The sequence below is a fragment of the Balaenoptera acutorostrata genome, chromosome 2 (genome assembly GCF_949987535.1).
Source record: "Balaenoptera acutorostrata chromosome 2, mBalAcu1.1, whole genome shotgun sequence".
NCBI lineage: Eukaryota > Metazoa > Chordata > Mammalia > Artiodactyla > Balaenopteridae > Balaenoptera > Balaenoptera acutorostrata.
Window position 1 is genome coordinate 157,586,945 of NC_080065.1, and position 18,679 is coordinate 157,605,623.

The 18,679-nt window shown below is 47.3% G+C and overlaps 1 protein-coding gene and 1 long non-coding RNA gene across 3 annotated transcripts in view; one reads left to right on the forward strand and one right to left on the reverse strand.

The window, feature by feature from the left end:
* Positions 1-1,143: 1,143 nt before the first annotated feature.
* STK10 (serine/threonine kinase 10) overlaps positions 1,144-18,679 on the reverse strand; it is a 116,787-nt gene continuing 99,251 nt past the window's right edge. The window contains exons 13-19 of the mRNA XM_007171359.2: positions 15,300-15,392; positions 12,335-12,464; positions 10,255-10,379; positions 8,190-8,378; positions 7,463-7,588; positions 4,664-4,777; positions 1,144-1,284 (exon numbers count right to left, since the gene is read on the reverse strand). Of these exons, the coding sequence (XP_007171421.1) occupies positions 1,144-1,284; positions 4,664-4,777; positions 7,463-7,588; positions 8,190-8,378; positions 10,255-10,379; positions 12,335-12,464; positions 15,300-15,392 (918 nt within the window). The remainder of the gene's footprint in view (positions 1,285-4,663; positions 4,778-7,462; positions 7,589-8,189; positions 8,379-10,254; positions 10,380-12,334; positions 12,465-15,299; positions 15,393-18,679) is intronic.
* On the forward strand, positions 1,280-5,752 carry LOC130707316 (uncharacterized). 2 transcript variants are annotated; one of them, XR_009007220.1, is made up of 3 exons: positions 1,280-1,452; positions 4,610-4,802; positions 5,672-5,752. It is a non-coding gene; the product is annotated as an uncharacterized LOC130707316 (long non-coding RNA). The 2 variants fall into 2 exon arrangements; XR_009007219.1 differs by having other exon boundaries at positions 5,665-5,723.

The following is an 18,679-nucleotide window of genomic DNA, read 5'->3' on the forward strand; positions in this document are numbered from 1 at the left end:
CCAAAGGCCCAGCATTCCATCTGAGATACAGAAGCTTTGCTTTTGCCAGGTTCCTGGGGGCAGGAAGCACTGCATTTCTCCCTGATGCTTTTTCTCCCTGAACAGAAGTTCCAGTGACTGCCAGCCTCGGTCTGAAGTGTAAGGCCGGACTCTGAACTAGGAGGGACACAGAGCAGAGGCAAGCAGCCTTCCCGTATCACCTGCAGACAGGATGGGCAAGTGTGAGACAGAATGACTGGGGTGGGAAAGTCTTGTGGGATGAGGAATTTATCCCTGAACACAGGATCCCATGCAGGGCCGAAAGGAATCGCAGGCTGGCGGTTCAGCCTGTGCCTCTGGTGCCAACCCCCAGCACGCCCATACCACCGGCTCCCCTCTCGTGTTCAGTGGCACGGGCTCAGGCAGCGAACATGTTCCAATCCACCTGGCACAAGAGGCCCAGGGGGCCAAGGGGTGGGTGTGTGTGTGCGTGCGTGTGTGTAGGCGTGTGTGTGCAGGAAGGGGGAGTACAAGATGGCACGAAACACTTGCGATCAGGGTGAAGCGTTCAGCCTCTCCCCATCCCAGCGCTGTAGACGCTGTCTCAAGAAGAAAGCAGGTTGGGGCAACTGGAGGAAGGAGGGCACCCCCTGAGCAGCTGGCTGCAGACCAGGCTCCACTGGGGACCAAACTGGCTGTTAGAAGCCGTGGTTCTTGGTCTGACACTGCAGGGAATGGCTGAAAAGCCACCGACAATCACAATAGGGCACGCCCACGGTGACTTCAGCAGTAGCACTTTGTGCCCACAGACAGCAGAGCTGGTGTTCTGGCAAACAGGAGGGGCCTCGAGGCCACAGAACACCTATTCCTCCTGGTCCCTGGCCCCCGCAACTGCCCAAATCGCTGACAGCTCAAAGGAACCTGGGGCTCAAATGGAATGCACGTTAGGATCAGGCAGCACATCGTAAAACCTCGCCCTCCACGACGAGCGAGAAGTCAGAAACGCCGGGTGGGTCTGTCAGGCACAGCTGGGGGGCACAAGGCAAGGGGCTGGATTCGAGCCGGCATGGAAGCAAGAGGGAAGGGGCTCCTGAGTTACTTGTTCACAGAGAATGGGAGGGCCCCGAGGCCCGCCGGCCTGCCAGCCACAGCCCCGGGCGGCTGTTAGGAAGCATCCGCAGAGCTGTAGGGGAAGAACCTGGTGGCCTTGTTTGGGGTGGTGGGGCTCAGGCACTCTGCCTCCTCGTTCATTTTGAAGAACATCTCCTGCTCTCGCTTCTTCTGGTTCAGCTCTTCTTCCAGAGCCTAGGACAGAGGGCAGACGGAGCTCGTTTGGATCCCTTAGGACACAAGTCTCCCCCAACCACAGGACCCCCACCGAAGTGGCCTTCTCTGGAAGTTCCCCTCCCAGGCCTCAGTGTTCGGGTAACTTGGTCTTCCCTCGCTCCTGTCCCAGCGCCCATCACCCAGAAGGTAGGTACCGCCTCCTCCTTCCTCGTGCCACAGCCGCGCAGGAGTTTCCTATGGACCAAGGGCTCTGCTTTGGGGAAATGCCAATCTAGATGGCATGTGAGGGAGAAGCAGATGCAGATCAGCTGGCAGGAAAACAACCAAAAGAATGGAGAAAAACCTGAGGCAGAAAATGGAGCAAGAGGTTTAACAGCAGGGGAAACAGAGATGTCCGAGTTACATGGTGTTCCTAACCAGGGCACCGTCCTGCAAAATCAGGGGACTTCTTTTCAAAATATACGTGCAGTCATGCCACCCCCCTGAGATTCTAATTCTGAACATCTGTGGTAGGACAGGGGTTCTCTACATTGTAAAAGCACATCAGATAACTGCAAGGGGAGCGTCTAGATGACAAGCACTGCAGGAGCTTCCCTTGGGCACACGCAAGTTTATCTAGCTAAATTGTGTCCTACCAGAAAAATTTCTTGAGGGTTCTCCATAAATAAATAATTATTCAATTAAGAAAGGAAGCAGAGTGCAGAGGAAAGAGCAGGGGCTTTACAGTCAAATAGCATTCAGCTCCATTACCAGCTGGGTGGGCCTCTGCATGCTACCTTTCCTCTCCAAGCCTGTTTCCTCTCGTGTAAAATGGCAATATCACTACCTGCCTGGCCGAGCTACTGCAAAGATTAAATTAAAAACTAATGGGCTATAATTACTTAGTACTTCCTACATGTCAGGCACTATGCTAAGTGTATTACATCTTATTTAATCTTCACCCTATGAGATAGATACCACTATCCCCATCTTAACGATGCAGAAACTGAGACTCAGAGAGCTTAGGTCACTTGCCCAAGGTCATTCAGCTAGCTGGGAGCAGAGCCAAGATGGGTCTAACTTCAGAGTTCAAGCTCTGAAACACTGCGCCACCATCTGCAAAGCCAGGCACACATGAGTTACTCAGTAAATGTGGCTTCTTTATTACTTACTTTCACTATAGAAGTAACCACTTTCACAGGACTTGACCAGCATTCTATTATGTCTCTCTTTAAAACTATTATTTGATGCCCTAAAATAGTCTCAACAAACAACTTAATTACTAGATACCCCCTTAAGCTCTCATTCCTTCAGCAGTACTAAATTCTAGTGAGCTCTACCTCTAAGGAAAAATGGGGAAGGGACACTGAATCACAATGCCAATTTTTCCAGTCTGTTGTAAGATATCCATATTCAAAAGATACTGGAAATCTAGATTTTTATGTAAAATTTCCTTATACTTAAAAGACTGGCAACTTAAAAAATTTTTTGGAATTGCTGTATGTTGGCCATACCTAATGTCTCTAAGCCAATTTCAGCCTGTGGGCCATCAGTTTGTAACTTCTGCTATAGGAATACCAATTTTATTATAATAGCTACCACGTTTTTGAGCACAGAGAGGTTTAGTAACTTGCTCAGGGTCTCACAGCTAGTAATGGGGGAGCTAGGACTTTCTCCCACGTCTGTCTTCCTTCAAAGCCTATGCTCTTAAGCACTACTCTATTTTACCTCTATATAACCTACGGCAGGAGTCAGCAGTCTTTTTTCTGTAAAGGGCCAGATGGTAAATATTTTTGGCTTTGCAAACCTCAAGGTCTCTGTTGCAACTATTCAACTGCTGTGTGGTGTAAAATCAGCCAGAGGCGATATGTAAATGAACGAGCATGGCTGTGTTCCAATAAAACTTTATTTACAAATACAGGTGGTGGGTCAGATTTGGCCCATGGGCAATAGTTTACTAACACCTGTTTTAAGGGAAGAAATGTTATCTTCATCTTATGGCCCCAAAAAGCAAGGTTCAGGAGGGAAGACTTGTCTGAGGCCACATTCTGTGTCAACTATGACCCAAGCAACACCTTATTGACCTTACTAGATATTCTATACTTACTGAAAGAAAGAAACCTGAATTTTTCTAAAAATATTCTACAATGTACAGTCATCTCCCCGGCCCCCACATACATGGGCAGCAGCTCAAAGCTGCTGACTGAAATGCAAGAGTGTAAAAGAACGTTTATTCCAGGATGCAAATCATCACCTCTGGGTCAGTATTCCAGCAGCAACCCAGGTGACTAAGGATAGGATGATTCTACAAAGAATTCTGGGAAGAGGCAGCCCGCACCAGCAAAATCCAATGCCAGCTCTCCAAATACACACTTGCGGCACCTCCCCTAAGCCCAGGCACCCCCAAGAAGCAATCTGGGCAGTTGCTAGAGGCAAGATGATGATTCATTTTCAGACTCTCAGGATGTGCCAAGGGTGCAGAAGCCCTAGGTAAGAGAACCAGGTGAACATCTATCTCCTGATGCCAGATCAGCCTGCGTCAGCAGGAGTATTATTGATTTGAGTGTCAAGTATCAAAAGTCCTAGCGGACCGTGCGTGGTTACAGATAAGTGTGGGCCTATTAACAGGAAGGTCTGGGACCCTGGCCAGCTTCCAGCTAGAAAGCTCCATTAGCACAGGGAGGGAAGCCTCTATTCAAGGACTCCCAAGGCCGTTATATGGCTGAGGTGGGCAACTGCCTCCTGGGCAGATCACAGTTACAGCAAGCAGAGCTCAAGTACGACGGCAGAACAAACCTCAGGGCTCAGGACACATGATCAAGGGTAATTAGGGCAGCTCTCTCCTCAGAGAGTTTAGGAGAGTGGAAGGACATGAGTACGTCCTTGGCCTATACTGTGGGCTGGTGGCTTTCTGCATAACATTATACAATATTATCTTCACTTTACAAATGACCACACTGAGGCCCTGTGATGGTTAATTTATTTGTCAACCTGGCAAAGCCATGGTAACCAGTTGTTTGGTCAAACACTAGATGTCACTGAGAAGGAATTTTTTAGATGTGATTAACATTTAACTCAGTAGACTGAATAAAGCAGCTTACCGTCCAAAATGTGGTTGGGCCTCACTCAATCAGTTGCAGGCCTTAAGAGAAAAGACTGAGGTCCCGCTAAAGAAAGAGGGATTGGGCCTCCACACTGCCCTGGGGCTCAGCGCTGCAACATCAACTCTTCCCTGGCTCTCCAGCCTGCAGTCTGCCCTGCAGATTTCAGGCTTAACAGTCCCAACAATTGGGTGAGCCAGTTCCTTCAAATAAACCCATAAATCTGTACCTTATCCATATCTGTGTCTATATCCATACCCCAGGCAGACACCGATGGCAAAACACGAAGCAGAGCCCACCAGCCCAGACAGGGTTACCTTTTTGCGTGGCCGAAGCTTGTCCCGCCATTCCTTTAGGGTCTGGTTATGACTTTCGTCCAGAGCCTTCAGCTTCTGGGTTTCATGCTCTACCAGGAGGTGACACTTTTCATTCTGCAACATATTCCAGGAAGTACAGGTAAGAAGCACAGAGGGCTGAGCTATACCATGAAGGTACCAGCATCATTCATTTATTACTTCTCCTTGATTATAAACTCCATTTATACAAAACGCTCTACATGTAAATACACATGCACCAAAAGATGCCTGGAAGACTATTCCAGAATCTTAACATTAATAATTCTTATTGAGTAGTGGAATCTGCAGCAATTTTGCAACTTTCTACTTTGGGCTTTCTGCATTGTTTGAATTTTTCAACATGAATGTATAAAACTAATAACAATAAATCTGTGCCCTAATCCCACCACACAGAGGCAACCACCACAGAATTTTAGATATATTTCCTGTCAGGCTCTGTCCGGTGCATTGTTTAGCTCACCCTGTATACACAATTCTGAAACCTGCCTCCCTCTCCTCTTAACATTATAATGTAAACATTTCTACATTTCTACAAAGAATTAACATTTTTTATAATCATCATTTTAATTCCTACAAAATATCCCACAGTATGGTTTAATTTATTTAAACATGTCCCTATTTTTGGCCACTTAGGTTGCTCTTAATCTTCACTATTATAAATAGCATTGTGTTAAACATCTGTGCTATGTACTGAATTGTGTCTCCCCAAAATTCATATGTTGAAGCCCTAATGCCCAATGTGATGGTATTTGGAGATATGGGGCCTTTAGGAGATAAACAGGTTTACATGAGGTCAAGAGGGTAGGGCCCTCATGGCGGGATTAGTGCCCTTATAAGAAGAGACCAGAGAGCTCATATGCTAGAGTGCTCCCTCCCTGTCTCCTTCCCTCCTTTTCTCCCTCTCCCCATCTCCCTCTCTCCCCCTCTCCTTTTCTCTCCTCTCTCTCTCTCTGCCATGTGAGGACACAGCATGAAGGCATCCATCCGCAAGCCAGAGAGAGAGACTTCACCAGAACCCAGCCATGCTGGCAAAGCTGATCTTGGATTTCCAGGCTCCAAAACTGTAAGAAAATAAACTTCTGTTGTTTAAGCCACCCAGTCTGTGGTATTTTGTTATGGCAGTGTGAGCTAAGATAATCTGTGTGTATAAATATTTTGTGTTTATATAAATTATATAATTTTCTGCATCACATACCATTTCTCCAGGAGAGATTTGTGACAGGGGTAAGGGCCATGGACCTGGCTGAGGCTTGCCAACCAACCTCACTGTCCTCTCGCTGAGGTAAGTTACCTGCCTCACAAAACTTACCCTGGGATCTCTCATAGGCAAAAGTGACAGTTCCCTGTTGATTCCTCACAGGGAATCTTGTGGTTTATAAGGAGTGTATAAGCAGGGGGAAAGTGCCTTTATCCAGATACCTCAACCCTACTGGACTGGAAGAGTAGAACCCCTTGGGGATTTTTATTTGGGGTTTCAAGCTCAAGGGTTCTGGGAATTTAGAAATTGCCTTGGTTGGGAATAATACTTACAGCAGCCCTGAGTACCTCTGGCCTGCCCAGAGCTGGGCTCCCAGCACTCTTTACGGGTTTTCTCAGTTCATCCTTACAGTAAACCCACGAGGCAGGGTTGGTAACATAGATACAGAAGGTGAGTGGCCTGGCTAAAATTCACACAGCAACAAGCAGCAGAGCCCCTACCTGACAGGCTTCAATACCTGCAATGTTTCCTCCACACCTCCCTGCCTTTCCAGAAATTGCCAGATGGATCCAATAGCCTAGAGAATTTCCTGAGGTCACAGAGGTTTGTGTCAGCCCATCTGTCAGGTATGGCAATGCCTCGCTCCACCACAAGGGGGCTCCAAGTACCAGCTCCCGGGTGGGGGACCCTTAGGGTGAGGCAAACCTTTTGTGAGGCGAACAAAAGGTCAAGGATCTCCCCAGGGAAAGAGGTCACAAAGGGGCTTGTCAATATCAGGATACCTTTTCCTGACTTCAGTGGGAAAGCTTTGAGCTTCTCACCATTAAGGATGATGGTAGGTAGCTGTAGGTTTTTATAGATACCCTTTATCAAGTTGAGGAAGTCCCCCTCTATTCCTAGTTTACTGAAAGTGTTTATCATGAGCAGGGGGTCAGCTTCTGTCAAGTACTTTTTCTGTATCTGTTGATGATACGATCATGTGATATTTCTTCTTTAGCCTGTTGATGTCATGGATTACATTAACTCATTTTCATATATTGCACGAGCCCTGGGATAAATCCCACCTGGTCATGGTGTATACTACTTTTTATACATTTTTAAATTCTATTTGGCCACATTTCATTGGGGATTTGTGCATCTGTGTTCATGAGAGACAGATACAGGTCTGTAGTTTTCCTCCTTGTAACATCTGGTTTTGGTATTAGGGTAATTGGGACACCTTTTCCCAAGACACAGTGGTGACCGAGAACTCCAGCAGCACGCCCACTGCCAGGCCCCGGGCATGGCACGTTCAGCTCAGCTCTGTCATCTCATTTACAAAGCCTCACTCCAGTTCTGCAGAATAGGAATTATCATCCTTACCCCCTGCCTATTTTACGAATGTGGAAACTATGGCCTGGGAGGGTGATGTGATTTGGCCAACATCACACAGAACGGCAGGATGGAAACCATTCCACCCTGAGCTTCAGACACCTTCCCCGTTTGTAGGGTCTTTGGGCCCCCAGGGAGCTGACTGCCTCGTGGGTGGTGAGGCAAGCAGGGGCGGGGCAGAAGGGCAGTACCTGCAGCTGCTGCAGCTCGCCCATGTTGCTCTCGCACTGTGCTGCCATGTCCCGCATCTGGCTCTCATGTTTTTGCTGCTGCTGCAGCCGCTCTGACTTCTGCCTCTTCTCCTCCTGCTGGGAGAACTGCAACAGAGAACAGGTGAGGTGCCTCAGCGGGCCACGGGCCTGGCTGGGGACCCAGCTCAGCCCTGTCCCGGGGAGACCCCATCTGAGGGGCTGGTTTGTACAGAGCCACAGTGCCCTGCACCACTCAGGCTGTGCCCCCCCGTCTGAAGTCCTCCCCCCTGAGCTGAGGAGACCCAGCCCCTGCCCTCAAGGAGCCCCCAGATTGGTGAGGACATTGAGACATGCTAGGACAGCGTATGTAGTAAGCAGGAATCACAGGAGCCCACGGCCACTGACTCTCCCCGAGCCACGTGGGTGACTTGTGAGTGGGGTCTCGGTAGAGGAGAGGAAGGAGTTTACCAGCAGAAGCAGCTGCAGGATAGACACCCTGAGTGTGACAGGGAACGCGCATGAGAAAGCAACGCCTCCTCCCCTGTCCACCAGAGGGGGAGTCAACGTGAGGCTTTTAGGCTTCTGGGCTGTGACTTCTGGCTTCCATTCCATTCCTCCTTCCAAGACCCCATGCTGCGTCTTATATTCTATACTCCCCCAACCATAGAAGATTCAGGCCGCACCAAACCTGGATCTGGCCCCACTCCAGTGCACCCCCGGCCCCCACCTGCTTGATCTTCTCGCGCTGCTCAGCGGCACTGCCCGCCCCGTTGATGTGGAGGCTCTTCTTGTACATGGCCATGCGCGTCTTGCCCTCGCTCCTCTGAATCTTGGGCAGCCGCGCCTTTTCCTGCTGCTGCCGCACCTTCAGCTGCTCCATCATGCGCTGGTTGTAGCGCTGCATCTGCTCGCACTCCTGAGGGGGACACCCAGCCGGGGCCAAGGTCAGCTGCGTTCCACGCACGCGGTGTGGTCAGATGCCAAGGCTGCCACACGCAACTCAGGAGCCCAGGACCTGCGTGGTCCAGAATGCTCAGCAGAGCAAGGCTCGTGTCATTTTACTACTACTCTTAAATAACATTTTCTGTTCTCACCTTAAAACTTACCATTAGTAACCTTACCTTCTTACCTTCTAAATGCCTTCTTAATCTCCAAAATACACAAACAGCTCATACGACTTAACAAAAAAAAACCCCCCAAGCAACCCAATCGAAAAATGGGCAGAAGACCTTAATAGACATTTATCCAAAGAAGACATACAGATGGCCAGTAGGCACGTGAAAAGATGCTCAACATCACTAATTATTAGAGAAATGCAAATCAAAACTACAATGAGGTACCACCTCACATTGGTCAGAATGGCCATCATTAAAAAGTCTACACATAACAAATGCTGGTGAGGGTGTGGAGAAAAGGGAACCCTCCTACACTGTTGGTGGGAATGTAAGTTGGTGCAGCCACTACGGAAAACAGTATGGGAGGTTCCTCAGAAAACTAAAAATAGAGTTACCATATGATCCAGCAATCCCACTCCTGGGCATATACCCGGACAAAACTATAATTCAAAAAGATACATGCACCCCTATGATCATAGCAGCACTATTCACAATAGCCAAGACATGGACGCAACCTAAATGTCTATAAACGGATGACTGGACAAAGAAGATGTGGTACATATACACAATGGAATACTACTCAGCCATAAAAAAGAACAAAATAATGCCATTTGCAGCAACATGGATGCAACTAGAGATGGTCATACGAAGTGAAGTAAGTCAGAAAGAGACAAATAGCATATGATATCACTTACATGTGGAACCTAAAATATGGCACAAATGAACCTATCTATCTACAAAACAGAAACAGACTCACAGACATAGAGATCAGACTTGTGGTTGCCAAGGCCAGGTGGGGAGGGAGAGAGATGAACTGGGGGTTTGGGATTAGTAGATACAAACTATTACATTTAGAATGGATAATCATCAAGGTCCTACTGTACAGCACAGGGAACTGTGTCCAATCTCCTGGGACAAACCATAATGGAAAAGAATATTTTAAAAAGAATGTATGTATGCATATAACTGAGTCACTTTGCTGTACTACAGAAATTAGCACAACATTGTAAAGCAACTATACTTCAATTAAAAAAGAAGTATTCTGAGGGAATGCATGGGAAAGAGAGAGAAAATGGAAAGAAAGGCAGGGCAAAAAAAGGGAAAAGAGGGGGGCTTCCCTGGTGGCGCAGTGGTTGAGAATCTGCCTGCTAATGCAGGGGACACGGGTTCGCGCCCTGGTCTGGGAAGATCCCACATGCCGCGGAGCAACTAGACCCGTGAGCCACAACTACTGAGCCTGCGCGTCTGGAGCCTGTGCTCTGCAACAAGGGAGGCCACGATAGTAAGAGGCCTGCGCACCGCGATGAAGAGTGGCCCCCGCTTGCCGCAACTAGAGAAAGCCCTCGCACAGAAACGAAGACCCAACATAGCAATCAAGCAAGCAATCAATAAATTAAAACTTTAAAAAAAAAAAAAAAAGGGAAAAGAGGAAAAAAGTGAGAGAGACATGTACATCAGGTGTCAGAGTCAGCGAGGGAGCTGCTTGGGCCATCTGCTTCCCTGCACAGTTTCCCCAATTCCTAGCCCCTGTCCTGAGGCAGGACATCGCCCAAGAACCTCTCATGCCTCACTGTGGCCAACTTGGCTGCTCTCAGGAGCAAGTGATGCCCCACTGAGGGGCAGCCTCACGGCTCTCCCAGTGGCAGCCCCCGAACCCAAGCTGACTAGGAGCCTCACCTTCTCATGCTTGCGCACCAGCTCGTGCCGCTGGAGGAAGTACTGGTCCTTGAGCTGCTGCTTCACCAGCTGGTGCCTCTCCTGCAGGTGATGCTCCTCCATCTCCCACAGCGCCGCCTCCCGGTCTGCGGAGGACATGTCACCCGGTGAGGTGCAGGTGGCCAGAGCCCTGCCAGGCCCTCCCCTCCACTGCCCCGAGCCAGGTCTCCTCACACTGGCTGGGAACTGTGCCACGTCCTTAGACTATGTGGGCTGAGCCAACTCCTAGAAACTTGCAGGGATGACAGCACCCAGCAGCACGGTACAGCAGGAAGTGTTTGGAGTCAGGAGCCAGAGAAACCAGAGACCTAGGCTAAAACCCAGCTGCATCACTGGGATTTGAGATGAACACAAAATCCTCTCCAGGCCTCACCTTCCATCTCTGCCAAATGGGCACAACCATACCACGGAGGGAAAATGTCATTGGAAGATACTTTTATGTTCAATCTACATTGCACCTCTGCTTTCCTAATGGGCAAATAGGAAGGGCTCACGTGGAAACCCCATGAAGAAGACAGCCTCTTGTCACTATTTCCTCCTTTGAAAAATAGGTGAGACCCTTCATGTCCCATATATGCACTACTGAAACAGTTATCTGGCATTTTATCACTGGAAGTCTATTAACCGACCCTGTGCTCAGGACAGGGCAGGGAGCTGGTGTCAGATGGAGAGCCTCACGCCCTGCAAGATACAGCTGGTCATGCTCAGCCCACTACGAAGTTGTTTATTTCACTGCACTCCTGTTCCATGAAAGCCAGCATCTATCCACAGAACATCAGAACAGTGATTTGGCTTCCAAACCAAAATCAGAACCCCAGTCCCACAGGTAGGATGGTTCTTACAGACCATCACATGATAAGAAAAGGAAACAAGGGCTTTTCTGAAACATCCGTGGCTCTCTTCAGAAAGTCGGAATAGCAAGGACCCCATTTTTCTTGGCCCACATCAAGTACTGAGTGGTTTATACTGTTTAACTGCCCTGGCCATCAGAGTCCTGGCTGTGGCCCCTGTTATAATAATGAGCCAGAGACAGCACTCGTATATTAGTCCTATGTTTACATCTTTACAACAGACAGGGACCATTAGGTCCAAAGCCCACAGGCACCAAACTCTAATTTTCACCCATCCAGTTGTTTTAAGTGCAGTTCAAACAACAGACTTCTAGCCATTTGGAGCCTGCTTGCTTTGCATACCCCATAAAATTGTACCCAACATCTGCTAGCCATAAATTAGATAGCCTGGGGGCTATATACAGACCCCAAGCCCTGCACCCTCCAGAGCTCTCTACCCCAGAGCCGCCTCAGCTGAGCTCCCCCTGCTGAGTGACAGCATCCAGATACATAAGCCCCCTCTCTGATCCCCTTCTTCCCCAGGATTTCCCCCGCCCTCCTCCCTCTGGGTGGTGGCTCACACTGTTGTCTCTGGAGAGTCTAATGCTGGGAGGGACTCGCCAGCATGCAAACCTGCCAAAGCGCCACCACACAAGGGTAGCTGAGAGCTTGGCTTCAAGATAAGGTCTGCATCCAAGGCCCACTCTACCACTCATTAACTGTGCACCCCAGGCCAAAGAAGAGTCAGTCTCCAAGCCTCAATTTCCTCATCTATAAAAATGGGGAGAACAGTAGGGCCTGCCGTGCAGGGTTACGGATAGGATGCAGTGTGACTAAGGTGTAAGATTAAGGCACGTGGCTAGGCAGAGGAGTTGCTCAATATGTGATGGCTGCTAGGAGCGGCTCTCAGTACGGCCCCCCGACCCCCGTTAACCCAGCTCACTCACGTGCAATTTCCACCCACTCTACATTGTTTCCTTTTTTTTTTTCTCCTTTCCTTGACACCCACAATAATGTCAGATAGTGTTGTTGCTAACCGGTATCTCTGCCTCGGTCCTGACTTCAGTGGGGATCTTCCTCATGTTTCACCATAAAGGCTGATGTTTGGTCTTAGGGTGGAGAAGACCTAGCAGCTCTTCCTTGCCCGGGGCTGGGATGTACGTTCATGGAGAGTCTGGGCCAACATGCACGCCCCGCTCTCGGGCACCCACCTCGAAGGAGCTCCTGCTTCCTAGTGAGGCACTCGCGCTCCTTGTCACAGATCTCCCGCCTGTTGTCGGCCGTGATCCTCTTCATCGCCAACTCCAGGTCCTCCTTCTGCTTGGCGAGGAAGTCCCGGTCCTATTAAGTATTTAAAATTTTAGGCGTGTTTATGGTATTGTGGTTATTTTTTTTAGAGATACATATTGAGATATTAACAGGTGACATGATACGATGTCTGGGATTTGATTCAAAATAATACAGTAGAGTGGGGCAGTGAGTGGACAGGAGTTGATAATTACTGAGATCAGGTGATGGGTATATGGGGATTCATTATACTATTACACCTGTTTCTGCCTGTTTTTAATTTTCCTTAATAAAGAGTAAAAAACTGAAATTTAAATTTAAAAGTTTTAGCTACTATACATGAAGTAGATAACCAACAAGGACCTACTGTATAGCACAGGGAACTATACCCAATATTTTGTAATAACTTATAAGGGGGAATTCCCTGGTGGTCCAGTGGTTAGGACTTGGAGCTTTCACTGCTGAGGGCCCAGGTTCGATCTGTGGTCAGGGAACTAAGATCCCTCAAGCTGCGCGTCGGGCACAGCCAAAAAAACCCAAAACCAAACAAACAAAAAAACCTGTAAGGGAAAAGAATCTGAAAAAGAATATATATATATATATATATATATATATATATATATATATATATCTCACTAAATCACTGCACTGTACAACCAAAACTAACACAACATTGTAAATCAACTATACTTCAATAAAAAAAAATAAATTAAAAAAAATTTTTTTAAATAAAAATTTTAGGAAACATGTTAAGAAACTAAAAATTTGCACTAGTCTTATCACTCAATGCTAGCAACTGGTTTTGGTGTATCTATATAAATGTATTTACATCTGTTGTTGTTTCACAAAAATTATTTTAAAAGACTTGAAGAAATATTTGTACACCCATATTCCTGGCAGCATTATTCACAACAGCCAAGGGATTGGAGACAACTCAAGTGTCCATAAACAGATGAGTGCATAAACACAATGTGGTATATACATACAATGAAATATTATTTAGCCTTTAAAAGGAAGGAAATTCTTATATATGCTACAACACAAATGAATCTTGAGGACAAGGTAAGTGAAATAAACCAGACACAAAGGGACAAACACTGTATAATTCCACTTATATGAGGTCAAATTAGTAGAGACAGAGAGTACAATGGTGGTTGCCAGGGACTGAAGGCAGGGTGTCATGGGGAATTACTGCTTAATGGGTACAGAGTTTCTGTTTTGCAAGATGAAGAGTTGTGGAGATGGATCATGGTGATGGTACTCACAGTGATGTGAATGTACTTAATATCACTGAACTGCACACTTAAAAATGGGTAAGATAGCAAATTTTATGTTATGTCTATTTTACCACAACTTTTAAAAATTATTAAAAAGAACTTTCCATGTCATAATGTAATAATCTTCTATCAAAACTAAGTTTTAATGGCTGAAAATATTTCATGGTATAGCTAGCTATACCCAACTTATCTACCCAATATATATAATAGTTGTTTACAGGTTTTCTTTATTTTAGATACTGCTGCTCTTCACAGTCTGGTAGCTAAATGTCCTTTAACCTCTGTGATGATTCATCTTCAAGATTAGTCCTAGAAGCAGAAAATCTAGCCCAAAGGATGTGTACATTTTTGAAGCTCTTGATGCAATTGCCAGAGTGGCCTCCTAAAAGGGCCAGTCTGCTCTCCCTCTGTGGGGACTAGGGCCTGTCTCCCCAACCCTCCCTAGCCCTGCATTCTTTTTCTAATCAACCTGTCAAGGGACAGGTTGGAGGAAAGTATGATGGTGTCCTGGAGTCAGACTCAGCTTGAGGCCTTGGACCCCACTGTTAACTGTGCAGTGTCACCTCCGTGAGCCTTAGCTTCTTCCTCTGTAAAGGGGAAAACAAACAGCACCTATCCTGGTAAGCCACGAATGCTAAACCAGATAATATACAAAACATTTGTAATTGTAGACTCTAATTTTCTTTGCATTTGGGGGCAGAGGAAGTGGGACAAAATGAGAGCATGAAGTGAAAAGAAGGCTACTGAGGCTGGGGTAGAGGGGACTGAGTGCAGCTGGGAGAGGCTGACAAGAACCAGACCTATAGGGCCTTGAAAGCATGTGAGAAGGCTGATCTGATCTTATGGACAAAGTGGGAGCCACTGAAGGTTTTAAAGGCCCAGGGCTGTTGGGGAAGGGTGCCATGATCAGATTTGGAATTCGTATTGATCACAACAACTGGTATGAGAGAAAGAACTGCAAGAACTGGAGGGAAACTAGCTGGGAGGCTACTGCAGTAGTCCAGGCAAAAGACAAGAATGGCTAGGGAGTCACAGAGATGTTGACAAGTTGATGGATCCAGAGAGAGTCTGGAGATTAAAAAAAAACAAAAACCAAGCTTCAAGAGGTGATGAAGGATTGCAGGGAAAAGAGGTGTCAGGAATGACACGGCTTCTGGCCTGACAACACAGTGGAGGACGGTGTCCCCTCAGAACACGAGAACAGGACCAGGTCAGGGAGATCTGGGTTTGGTGTCTTTGAGACTCCAAAAGATGTCAAGCGGGCAGAGGGACGTACTGGGTTAGTCAAGGAGATGTGATGTACAAACAGCTATAAAACAAGGCAGGAAGCGCTAAAGGCTTTGGGAGAGGTGGATGTAAAGGTCTGTGGTATCTCCTAGAGATGGGAGAGCTCACTTCCAGCTGGAGCAAGGGCAATCAAGGAAGGCTGCATGGGGGAGATGGTAACAGGGATGATAATCAGGATGGTCTGATTTATTCAGAACGAGAGATAGGTGAGTATTCAAAGGGCAGGGCATGGGCATAGACAGAGAAGAGCTCTGGTCACCATTCAGGGACTCAAACCTGAGACTCCCCAACCCCTCCACTCCCCAGCTGAGGGGCGAGGACTCACGAGAAGCTGCTTCTTCTGTGCGTGCTCCTCCATCTTCTGCTTCATGCTCTCCTTCCGCTGCTGCCTGGGGAGCTTCTCCACCTCATTCTTCACCTGCACCAGAGACAGCAGAGAATGGCTGGGTCAGGGTACCTCCACACTTCATATTGAATAAGCCTTCAATCCCAGAACTCCTGGGCCAGGGAGACTGAAGATGAGGCTCAGCTTTCTAGGCACTAGCCCTGACCCTGCTCTCCACTCCGCTGACAGATGGTACCTACTGGCCACCTGTCTGCTGCTGGCTCCAGTTTCCAGACTCCTTCAGAGCAGACAGATGCTCTTTTTGCTGTTTGGTATCCATCCCCCTTCTTCTGATGGCAGCACCTCAGTTTCCTTTAGGACAGTGTTTCCCAACCTCTTTTTAAATTGTTGCCCCCTCAGAAGCCCTTTTAGACATTTTTTCCCTCATTACCCAACACCATGAAATTTTAATCCCACAGATACATTGTCAATCTGTTAGACCATTATAACGTCTAAGATGTTTTTAACTCCTTGAGGGTGCTATCACCCCGGTTGAGAATGCATGCATTAGGTAGCCCCTGCTCAGTCTCTGAGGTTCAGGTGTGGCTGATGCCCCCAGCCCCATCTGACTCTAGGCTGGGCATATGATCCAAGCTGTCAATCAGCATATTCCATGCCTTGGCATCTGGGATTGGTTCAGAGATGAGCGTGTGATCTTCGCTGGGCTAGTGAGAGCTTCAGGATGGGTGCTGGAATTATTGGGGAAAGCCACTCTCTGTCCTTTGGGGTTGCTGAGCTGGGAGGATGTAGGCCATGGTGGACCACCCTGGAGGGGTCTGCCTGAGACAGAATCAATGCATGGAAGCAATGTTAAGAGATGAAGGATTCCTGGTGACACTTCTGCCCTCCTGGTCAGAGACAGGAGTTCTGGGTTTGATGTCTTTGAGACTCCAAAAGATGCCAGGTGGGCAGATGGTGAACTAATAGTATTCTCAAGCCAGCTGGAACTGGCTTTCTGTTTTTTATGACAGAAGAAGAAGAGATTCATGACACTTCACTGTAAGGAAGCTAGAGTTCTTCAAACAGTTTTCTCTGAGTAACCCATACCTTCACAGTTACCTGACACCCCAAAACATGCACTCACTGACAGGGCTCTTAGGAGCAGGTAGTGAAGGATTTTTCCATACTGTCCATGATCAAAAAAGAGCATTCCAGGAGAGTTCTACTTCTGGCATGGTGAGGTAAGCCAATGCAGCCTCTCATTCCTGCTGATTACAGTGAAAAACTCTGGATAAAATACAAAAAGCAACTAACTGAGGACTCTGAAAAGTAAACAAAATCAGGTGGCTATGAAAGGGAGTCAAAACTTATAGAAGGCGCTGGTACCGGGTGTGAGTTTCCTGGGATTTTTTTTTTCCTTTTGCTCTCCTGGCTTTGCCCCTGTCCTAGACAGTGATGCAGTGGCTAAAACTGTAAGAAACATTGTGTTTCTGGCCAAAGAATCAGGCAAAAGTCAATAAAATTAATAAACCTTTAGTCAGATTGACAGAGAAGAAGGAGGAAGTGGAGAAGGAAAAGGAGGAGGGAGAGGAAGAGGGTACTACAACACAAATTACCAGTATGAAGGGTGAAAGAGAAATCACTACAGATTCTAGTCATTAAAAAGGATACTAAAGGAATTCTATGAACAGCTTTATGTCAATAAATTCAGCCACTTAGGTGAAATAGACAAATTCCTTGAAAGAAACTACCAAAGCTCATTCAAGAAAAAATAACTAAAACCAGAGTGACATTACAAGAAAACCACCAACCAAATCCTTTTCGTAAACATAGACTCAAAAGTCCTCATCAAAATATTAGCAAATTCAATCTAGTAATATATAAAAAGTAAACTATATAATGACCAAGTGGACTTTATCCCAGGAATGTAAAGCTCATTCAATATTTGAAGACAAAGCAATGTAATTCACAATATCAATAAAGAAGAAAAACTATATGATCACATCAATTGATATAGGAAAAACATCTGACAAAATGCAACATCCATTTATGACAAAATCTATTAGCAAACTAGGAATAGAAGGGAACTTCCTTAATCTGAAAGAGGGCATCTACAAAAAAAACCCTAATGCTAACATCATACTTAACTATGAAATACTAAATGTTTTCCCCTTAAGACTGGAAACAAGGCAAGGATGCCCACTCTACTATTCCTATTCAGCATCCCACTAGAGGTCCTTGCCAGCATGATAAAGCAAGAAAAAGAAACAAAAAGCATATAGATTAAAAAGGAAGAAATAAAACTCTGTTTGCAGACATTATTGTCTATGTAGAAAATCCCAAGAAATCTACTTTTTAAAAAGTAGTAGAACTGGTAAGTGAGTTTAGTGAGGTCAATATACAAGATCAATATACCAATATTTTCTATACTCTAGCACTGACATTAGAAATTGACATTAAGGAGGACCTTCAAGATGGCAGAGGAGTAAGCTGTGGAGATCACCTTCCTACCCACAAACACATCAAAAATACATCTAAATGTGGAACAACTCCTACAGAACACCTACTGAAGGCTGGCAGAAGACCTCAGACTTCCCAAAAGGGAAGAAAATCCCCACGTACCTGGGTAGGGCAAAAGAAAAAAGAAAAAATAGAGACAAAAGAATAGGGACAGGACCTGCACCTCTGGGAGGGAGCTGTGAAGGAGGAAAGGTTTCCACACACTAGGAAGCCCCTTCACGGGCGGAGATGGGGTGGGGGGCGGGGGGGAAGCTTTGGAGCCACGGAGGAGAGCGCAGCAACAGGGGTGCAGAGGGCAAAGTGGAGAGATTCCTGCACAGAGGATCAGTGCCGACCAGCACTCACCAGCCTGAGAGGCTTGTCTGCTCACCCGCCGAGGCAGGTGGGGGCAGGGAGCTGAGGCTCAGGCTTCGGTGGTCTGGTCCCAGGAAGAGGGCTGGGGTTGGCTGCATGAGCACAGCCTGAAGGGGGGCTAGTGCAACACAGCTAGCTGGGAGGGAGTCCAGGAAAAACTCTGGACCTGCCTAAGAGGCAAAAGACCATTGTTTCGGGGTGCCCGAGGAGAGGGGATTCCTTCCCCGTCTGCCCACAGAAGGCAGAGCAACGCCTAAACGAGCTCCAGAGATGGGCGCGAGCCACAGCTATCAGCTCGGACACCAGAGACAGGTGTGAAACACTAATGCTGCTGCTGCAGCCACCAAGAATCCTGTGTGCAAGCACAGGTCACTATGCACATGCCCACCCCCCACCCCCCCCACGAGCCTGTGCAGCCCGCCACTGCCAGGGTCCCGTGATCCAGGGACAACTTCCCCAGGAGAACACATGGCTGTTGCAACGTCACGCCAGCCTCTGCCGCCAAA